Below are 9,304 nucleotides of genomic sequence, written 5' to 3' on the forward strand. Positions count from 1 at the left end.
ATATTCTTTTGAAAATGAAGAATGGAACTCAAACATGTTCAACTTACCTCATTTCGAACCTGGAATTTGTCATACTGCATTTTACAGTTGGTTTATCCACACAAGGGTCGCAGGGGGTGCTGGAGCCTATCTCAGGTCCACTACAGTCTGTAAGCAAGGCACAAGTAGACAAAGAAGTGAGTTAAATGGATCAGATTTTTACCTTGAAATGATCTCTTATTTAGAAAATCATCATTTTGAACGTGAACCAAAATTTGAGTAACATTAAAAAATCGTCTTTTGAGGGGCACAATTCAAATCCTGTTTGAGACCATTGGATTTTAACTTGGTCACCCCCCCAAAAAAGTGAACTTTGAATGAACTTCAAGTCTGTGAATATTTCTTGGTTTCAGCGCACGCATATGAACGGCATCAGTCCGTATCAGTGGTTAAGCCGAGTCCATTAGTGCTAATGATAAGAAAGCAAAGCTAACCTCTGTCATGCTGTTTAATGTTTAACCGTCCTGCCTTTGTGGGAGGGACCAGGACACTTGTCCAAGTTCAGCCCTCCGCTTAAACCTTTCATTTTCATAGACTGAAGTCAGAATAGTCGACTTTGGAGAGTGACGCCATAAGAAGTCCTTTTTTTTCTTCTAAGACTACTTTGCCAGGTGTTCCAGTTTTTTTGCATCGAAACCTTGGAGTCCTGGTGTCAATCACGGTAACTGCGCCCAGGAGTTGATAAGCTGCAATCAGTATGAGCAAAATCCAATCCAGCCTTGGAAATAAGATAGCGCTTGAAAAAGCCCGGACGCAACCGGAACTTCATGGCGACGTCAATATATTTTTGTCCTTATTTCTTCGCTGAGTTGGAGTTGGAGCTTTTTCCTCTGTATGAGATATCCGGGTGATATCTTGGGTGAGTTGGACCCTACCCATGCAAAAAAAAGTGCACCTTGGGTTTATCTCCGGTCAAAAACGGGACATCCAAGTACCCATTTTCTTCACACATTGACCCATATGGACATTTTTTTGTTACGTTGAGGCTGGCAACACTGGACTGACGCAAAAAAAAAAAACAATTCAAGGCTTCGGGAGTTGAGACTGAAACCCAGATTGAGTCAAATCCCTGACCAGACCCTTAAAATGTGGTTGGTTTTGGACTAAGACCGTTCTCAAATGACGTCCTAAGGATTCCATCGGAATTCCAACTCGACGGGATTTAGTCTTGAACCAAGCGACGCCATTTTCCAACCCTTTGGGTCTTTGTCTCAAGCCCATCAAAGACATCAAAGACATCAAAGACACGCCACCCAATGGAGACGGAAGAGGAAATTCCAGAGGAGAAAGACTGGAGTCAGTTGGAAGCCAATTACGGCGTAAAAATCTTCTTGACCATCTTGTATGGCCTGATCCTGGTAACCGGCATTGTGGGTAACTCAGCCACCATCCGGACCACGTGGGTGCTCCGGCGCAACGGCTACCTTCAGCGGAACGTGACGGACCACGTGGTGAGCCTGGCCTGCTCGGACCTCCTGGTTCTGCTGGTGGGGATGCCCGTGGAGCTCTACAGCGCCATCTGGTTTCCCTTCACCTCGGCGTCCGGGGGGGACGCCGCCTGCAAGCTTTACAACTTTGTCTTGGAGGCGTGCAGCTACGCCACCATCCTCAACGTGGCCACGCTGAGCTTCGAGCGCTACGTGGCTATATGCCATCCCTTCCGATTCCGGACCCTAAGCGGCCGGCGCACCTCGGGATCGGTCGCCCTGGCCTGGCTGGTGTCCGTGCTGGTGGCGCTGCCCCTGCTGGTGGCCACCGGGACGCAGGGCCACGTCCCGGTCTCGGCCCAGGAGCCGGTCCAGAACCTGACCTTTTGCACTAACCTGAGGGAACGCTGGCAGATGTATCGCTTCAGCATCTTCGTGGCCTTCGTGGTCTACTTGCTGGTTTTGGCCGGCGTGGCCTTCATGTGTCGGGCCATGATCCTGGTCCTGAGGAAATCCGCGGGGGCGTCGGACGGAGGCTGCGGGACGGACGGCGGCATAGCGGTCAACCAAAGTGCCAAGGTGAAGATGGCCAGGAAGCAGACCATCATTTTCTTGGGTAAGCTTTCACATCCAATGCTGTTCTTTATAGGGTTTGGATCTGGGGTTTGGTCATTTGGTTGTTGCTAGTACAAATCTAGTGTAAAAAGTAACATGATAAAATTGGAAAAACAAATGAGTTTGAAACAAAAGTAACTTGCACAGGTGAATTAAAACTAAACAACATCCATTTTCCATTATAATAACAATTTTAATGCCAAAAGCTCCCCAGAAAATGGAGAATCCTTTTTTTAAATCTATCTGAGGGGTTTTATAGCCTCCCAATGCTGGCATCATTTATTTTCTGAAATACCTCACCGCATACAGCATAAATAAATAATTTATTGTGGAGCTTGAATTTGAAATGGACTGTGATTGCAGACAGCAGATGAAAAGATTGCGCATTAAGGAATCTCAGCCAACTGAAATGACCTCATGATATTGTCAAGGTTCCTTTATTTATTTGTTAATAGGAAGCTCACTGTTGAGTTTCGAGTGTCAAAAAAAGGCATTAAAATGCCTCGCAGACGTTTGCAGAAGGTAAAGTTAGTAATGACTTTTTGTTGTTTTTCTCTGCGAATTCGGGAGGAATATTAATTCTGTTGTTTTTTTCATTGCTTGTCATTCAGGTTGCAAAAGTGCCATTTCTAATCAAACCACGTTTAGAAGCAATTTGGTTGGGGGGGGGGATCATTGTGATTAGTAAAATTAATCTGTCTTTTTTTCATGGTGGAATTGAATTAGCATACAGATGCGCATTTAGAATTGTTATAACAAGAAACATTTTGTGACTATAAGTCACTTCTACTTTAGAATCCTAATCATTTTACTGTCAAACTAGTTTTTTTTGTCCAGGGCCACGTTTATTTACGTCCAAAATAAAAGTCGAGAAGAGGAAATCTTCTATTTTTATAAATGATTTTTAGACTAAAAAAAACTGAAATAAAATCTAGAATTTTTCAGATGATCTAAAAAGTGGGAAGAATATAAATACTCTATCCTTAAGCCTGAAATCTGAGATTTTTGTTTGTAACAATCAGCAGGGTTATTCCCAACACCCTCACGTCTCAAATTGACAATTTGCCTTCAGGCCTCATCGTGGTCTCCCTGTTGGTGTGTTGGTTCCCCAACCAGATCCGCCGCCTGATGATGGCCGGCGCGCCCAAGTCCGCCTGGACCGCGGCCTACTTCCACATCTACGTCACCCTCCACCCGGTGGCCGACGCCTTCTTCTACCTGAGCTCGGCCCTCAACCCCTTCCTATACAACGTGCCCTCTCGGCAATTTCGCCAGGTTTTCGTCCAAGCGCTGCGCTGCCGCCTGACCGTGCGCCACGTCAACGAGCGAACCGTGACCGTCTCCGGCACCCCGTCTGGCCGTTCCCTGCGACCCCTGCTCTTCAAATCCCTCCGCCGAAGTCGGGGCGTGGCCTCGGGGGAGAAATCCCAGAAACCGAGCGACGCCAGAATTGAGGCGGACCCCGCCCATTCCGAAGAATGTAAACTTGGGAACGAAGACGCGACGTCAACGTCTGCGTAAAATGCTTTATTCACTTAAATTATGAATAAGTGATAAGATGAACATACACCACAATATCAGTGATTTCTGTCCGATTTCTTTTGATTCCGCCAAAAAAATAGGAGTACTAACAACAGCCCCCCTCAATACAGCAGTTATTATCTATAATATTGACATGCATAACAATTCAATGCTCATCCGAGGCTTTTCTCATTCTACATGTTCGCAATTTGTGCTCAATATTTACAGGCCTAGATTTGACGGTGAGTTCATTTGAGATGATTGATATTATTGAAGTTTTGTTATTTTCCAACAGTTAGTGTGCCATTGAATTTCAATAAAAATAAGGGACCGTCTAATGCTGCATATCCATATTGGCAAATTTTATACTTCATAATATACCGCTGATTTTTTGAGGCCACAAAGATAAATAAGACTTAACATGCAATAAAATCATTTAGTAGAGGAAATGAAAAAAATATACAAGCCTATATACAGGATTAAGGCACTTTGTAGTAGCTTTACCCCTACCTATACCAGCACCTGGTCTCGATGTTAGCTGCTAAAATGTGTACTTTATAGGGTTGAAGTCTGGGAGCATGATAAAAAAACTTCCAAATCTCACACTGGATACATTTTGCCATCTTGCTCATGGTTTGCCATTAACATTTTTAATATGCTTTTGGCCATTGACTAGTATTTTCCTTGACTTTGGCTAAGGAATGAAGAGAGCGCCACCGAGAGGCCCAAAACCGCCAAACGCGGCACGGCCAGTCTAACGCAAGCCGAAGCTTGGGTCCGCTTTTTGTGGCGCTGGCCGTTGCACAGCGGCGTGTTGCAGCAGGTGATGCACACCGAGTTCATCTTGCCCGTGCAGAACTGTTGATAGCCCGAAGAAGCGATAAGACAGGCTCCCGAGGACGCGCAGGACTTGCGGTAGTGGATTCCTGAAAGGAGGATCCAAGACAGTCACCCGCGTGAAAAGAGGACGGGATGACGTGATGAAGCATTTTTTTGCCTTCTTTACACAAATGCCAATGCAGATACAAAACAACAAAGAATGAGAATGAGTCCACCATGAGTCAATACAAGCACAATTGCGCTACAACAGGCTGAAAGCTGCTCGCTAACAAGCAAGGATGAGTCCACGAACAATGAATGACAAAGGAAATCTCCAGATTTAAACCCTATCAAGCAAGCACCAGACAACAAACATGCGTCAAGAGGGCAAAGTCACTTTCTAGAATTGAACCCCATAGAGTCATTTTTATCCGTTAAAGCGAAAACGATGCAGAGTTCATCTTGGTTTACGTGAGATTTTCTTGCACGTCATTCCACTAATGCGGTTGCTGGGAAAATGCCAATTTGCTTAACACGCTTGATGGAAGCAAATTACGCTCACTCTTAAGCGCAAGTAAGAACATTTCCTGTCAAATTAGGAGCAGCGTTTGCTTTTTTAAATGACAGGCATGAAAATACGGGGGCAGCGTCGACTGAAATAGAAGCAAAGGGAAAAACAACTTGTTTTTGAGGACAAGCAGTCTTCATGATTGTACTTTTTTCCCCTTCTGCTAGAAGAGTAATTAAATGACTCATCACACTGACCCGGTGAGTTGAATTGAATGGCAAATGACGAATATTCATGCAAGCAAGCCAGAAAGATGAAAATACTGACTGAGATGTGTTAACACTGAAACCCCCAAAAAATATTGCTCTAAAAATCCCATTGCTTTTGTGAGCCACTTAACCACGCCCACTCCCAAGTCCCAAAACCTGATAGGCTAGAGCAGGGGTGGCGAATAAGTTAAACCCGAAGAGCCAAAAATTTGAAACTGTGGGAGTCCACGAGCCACATCTTACGTCATAAAAAAATGGAATCTGCCAAATTATTTTTCAAATGGTATAAATTATTTGTTTTTAATGGGCCCTGATGAATTGGAGTGTGTTTTAAATACGAGAAACTAATATGAAATCAGGCAAAGAGCCAGTCGATACGAAATATGTAGCAAAGAGCTGCATTCAATTTGGTCGGAAGCCGCATGCGGCCCGAGAGCCGTGTATTGGCCAACCCCGTGTACCTCCTAACCTCCGCCCCATGTATTGAAAAAAAACAAAAAAGACAAATGAAATGTACGTACCATCTTCCTTGACGAGAACCTCGTTCTGGCACGTGTCCTGCACGTTGATGGTGCAGTTGACCACGAAATCCGGCGTGGTGCAGTCGTGGGTGACCTCCTCACACTGGTAGCATTGAATCTGCAAAGCCAGTCCTGAACCAAAAAAAAAACCCAGACAGAGACATACTTGGTCATCCATTTTACAAATAGTAGAAGCAATCTCCTGTAAATTTGGGGCATTTTTTTCAGAAGAAATGCTGCAAATTAAACGGCTTTTGAATTCTGGTTTACAGTAAATATTTTGGACATTAAAATTTTGCAACAGACAACTCCATTCTTAACACTCAACACGCAGAATTTATGTAAACATCTCGAAATGGGAAATTTCATTCATCCTTGGAAGGTTCGCGGGGGTTGCCGGAGACTACACCCTAGACTGGTTGCCGCGGGGCTCACAGAGAGAAAGACAGCGGGAATCGAGCTGGCGCCTAAGTTGGGCGAGTGAATCACTACACCATCAGGTGGCTGATGGGAAATGTGTTGATTGAAGAAGCATTTCATGTCAAGATTGACCTATAGGAGAGGTATATACAGTAAATGAAAGAAATAGACAAGCATGGACAAAAACGCTAACAAAAACGTCCAGCAAAAAATAACAAAGACTTTGAAATCAAACGAGAAATACAAACCTGACGGGGAGGACGTGGGAAAACGAGGATGGCAGAAAAAACGGCTTGACAAACACACAGGCTTCAAATAAATGGACACAGGCTGATGAGACGATTACAAACACCCGGGTCACGCGAGAGGGGGCGAGCAGGATGGGGAGGGGGGCCACCGGTAAACTCAATGGGCAAGCGATCACACGGACAGGCCACACAGGGGAAAAAATAAAAATAATAAAAAAATTGATAAAAAAAATGACAAAAATTTAAAAAAAATGATTAAAAAAAAAAAAACATTTAAAAAAGCAAAAACCCTTCATACCTGGAGCTGCCTGTAGAGGTTCCCTCGCCTGACTTCGGTGCGGGCAGGCGTGGGCTCAATTCCCGCTGGTTTTGGTTTGCTTAGTGGTGCGGATGGTTGTTTCTCTCTCTGCACGCCCTACGACTGACTGGCGACCAGTCTAAGGCGTCGTCTGCCTTTCGCCCGAAAGCCAGCTGGATGAGGCTCCAGCAACCCCACGACGCTTTCGAGGATGCGCGGTGTGGAAGATGAACGAATGAATGAATGAATGAATGAATGAATGAATGAATGATGAGTCCATACCTGACTTGAAGAAGAGAAAGTGGAGCAAAGTAAGAAGAGTGAAGATAAACATGTTCCTTTCAAAGTGGAGAACTGCAAACCAAGTGGAGGAGGAGGAGAAGGCTCAGTGCAGGACATGCTGTAGTATAGTCTGACACCTACAGGCACTCCCAACCTCTCTCTTATGCTCAGCACACACACACACACACAAACACACCCTCGCGCTCTCTCTCCACTGATTGGACAACCACCATCAAATAGCAGGCGACGCTTCATGAATACAATGACATTTGAATAGTTTGCATACAAATAATGCATTTGCGCTCAATGAATGAGCTTTTCGTGAGCTGAAATTGACTCCAGCACCCCTCGACCGCTTCATAATGTGTTTCCACTTTCAAAAATGTAAAAACACAATTTACGATGATTGCTTGTGACAAAAAAAAATGCCCCTAAAAAGAAACAAAATCCAGTCCCAAGTACTGAAATAGTTCCTTTTTTATTTTCCCCCTCCAACATAAAACAAATTAATATACAATTTCATGATCACTGCAAAGGAAACAGACACCAAAACACCAGCAAAGTTATGGAGTGGCTCAATATTTTTTCCAACATCAGGAGTTACAATAAATGTGCAATAAACGGAAGCGTCCACCAATCGGTGCGCTGTGTCATAAATACCAGATGAATATTAGAAAAATACAATATGCCTTCTCATTTTTATGAGCCTTTTTGTATTTCCGCAATAACACGTTTTATCTACCCGTATGTCAGCGTTGCCAATTTTTCTCTTCCCTGATCGATTAAAAAAAAACATTTGCTACTAATACAAACACCACTGCTATTTTTTTTGTTTTCAATCAACATGCAAGTTAGCATAGTTGGGAAAAAAAGAGGTAAATAAGAGGTTTAATGCTACAGTACCCCTAAAATATATAGATATAAATATGCCTCAGTTGTGAAAGGTTTTAAGGACTTTAACGTTATTGCCTTCATTTTCTGTCTTGGCAGCTTGGCTAAAATTTACGGGGAAATATTTTTCTGTTAAATTTAAGTTTCGGACAAAATCCTTTCGACATTCCTGAAAAAAAAGTTCTGTTATTTGATTGGACGGATGTTTTGGAGTTTGGGAATGCAAATCCGTCCAAAAAAAGGGAGAACGTTGACGGGCCATTTCGGCCAAATTTTGGACCTTTTCCAAGGCTTTTACTTTATGAAAAAGTCATCCGGTCTCCCAAGCACTGGTTTTAGCAATCAACAAGAAATTTAAGTGGACACGTCTTGCATAATGTGATGTGCAAAACTATGAAGAAACCGTGCTCTCAATTGAACGGGAAGTCAGCCATTTTGGCTCACACTTTTGGCAAACTAGCACGGAAAAGTTTCAAGGACTTACGCTTGAAATTATTTTACAGTTAGAAATTATTCAAATGTAAAAAAAAAGAAAAAGTGAATCGTTTGTGTGACGCCAATGCAAAAATTTGATAATCACCGCTTTCTCGAGCTCAAAACAGAAAGTGCGGGCCAAACACGTCAAAGTCGGGTACACGCTATGCGGGAATGTCAATAGTCACACTAAAACATCACTAAAAAAGACAGAATACGCCATAAAGTGAGAACGTAAACAGATAGCGGCGTGATTTTCCTTTCAGCACACAAACTAAGACAAGGTAAATACCAAGATGGCCGTCTAAATTCGTCTTTTTAAAGCCGCAGCGTCGATCGAGGACAAATGTCCCTGTTTTCCCCGAGCCAGTGAGGACGTTAAGGCCCGTGCTCAAGCTCGCCAAGTTGCCCCGACGTCATCGCTGCGTGCGGAATAACCGCGAAAAATGCACCGTGGAGAGATTTGCACGTCCCAGAGTTGCAAAGTGACCGTGACAGGATACGTATGTGATATGTGAGAAACACTTTTCACGTTATAGTTTCTTCCCATGGTGGTAATTAGTAATGAAAATGCTTCAAATGGCATTTAATTGCGTCAAGATCGGAGACCATGCAGAAAAATAATAATAATAAGAGAGATATGGTTCAAGGCGAGGGAAAAAGTGCACAACGTTTGATGACCTTAATTAAAAACACAATCTTTAGAGGATTTTTTTTCAATCCGTTTAACAAAATGAAAATTGGAATGAATGATCCCTGGTTGCCAGATTCACGAATCCCTCTTAAAAAAGAAATTTGTTCATTTTAACGCAGTGATGTTTATTTTTATCATTTGCTTTGTCATACGCTGGCATTTTAACTTTGCGTCATAGTGCGTAATGGATGATACTTTTTATGGCTTTCATTTGCACGTCGTTTTCACCTCCAATAGCAACAACGATCGTGAAAGTATAGCAGCTGTGAGCCGGATGT

General features: G+C 43.3%; 2 protein-coding genes across 2 annotated transcripts; one reads left to right on the plus strand and one right to left on the minus strand.

Annotated features, from left to right (window-relative positions):
- The first annotated feature begins 1,265 nt into the window (after positions 1-1,265).
- Positions 1,266-3,602, plus strand: gpr39 (G protein-coupled receptor 39). Its single transcript, XM_077617673.1, has 2 exons — positions 1,266-2,082; positions 3,154-3,602. The coding sequence occupies exons 1-2, from the start codon at positions 1,296-1,298 to the stop codon at positions 3,600-3,602; spliced, it is 1,236 nt and encodes a 411-aa protein (XP_077473799.1). The 5' UTR covers positions 1,266-1,295.
- A 499-nt stretch (positions 3,603-4,101) lies between these two features.
- Positions 4,102-7,173, minus strand: LOC144087026 (ly6/PLAUR domain-containing protein 1-like). Its single transcript, XM_077617290.1, has 3 exons — positions 6,968-7,173; positions 5,720-5,851; positions 4,102-4,528 (listed from the first exon to the last, which is right to left on the minus strand). The coding sequence occupies exons 1-3, from the start codon at positions 7,017-7,019 to the stop codon at positions 4,275-4,277; spliced, it is 438 nt and encodes a 145-aa protein (XP_077473416.1). The 5' UTR covers positions 7,020-7,173; the 3' UTR covers positions 4,102-4,274.
- Between the last annotated feature and the right edge of the window lie 2,131 nt (positions 7,174-9,304).

This window comes from Stigmatopora argus, chromosome 13 (genome assembly GCF_051989625.1).
Source record: "Stigmatopora argus isolate UIUO_Sarg chromosome 13, RoL_Sarg_1.0, whole genome shotgun sequence".
NCBI lineage: Eukaryota > Metazoa > Chordata > Actinopteri > Syngnathiformes > Syngnathidae > Stigmatopora > Stigmatopora argus.

Excerpts from the sequence above, each read along its gene's own strand:
- gpr39 (XM_077617673.1), top strand. The coding sequence starts at position 1,296 with ATGGAGACGGAAGAGGAAATTCCAGAGGAGAAAGACTGGAGTCAGTTG. Across the intron at positions 2,083-3,153 it reads GCAGACCATCATTTTCTTGG|GCCTCATCGTGGTCTCCCTG; the intron begins GTAAGCTTTCAC and ends ATTTGCCTTCAG.
- LOC144087026 (XM_077617290.1), bottom strand. The coding sequence starts at position 7,019 with ATGTTTATCTTCACTCTTCTTACTTTGCTCCACTTTCTCTTCTTCAAG. Across the intron at positions 5,852-6,967 it reads CTTTCTCTTCTTCAAGTCAG|GACTGGCTTTGCAGATTCAA; the intron begins GTATGGACTCAT and ends TTTTTGGTTCAG. Across the intron at positions 4,529-5,719 it reads GGTTCTCGTCAAGGAAGATG|GAATCCACTACCGCAAGTCC; the intron begins GTACGTACATTT and ends TCCTCCTTTCAG.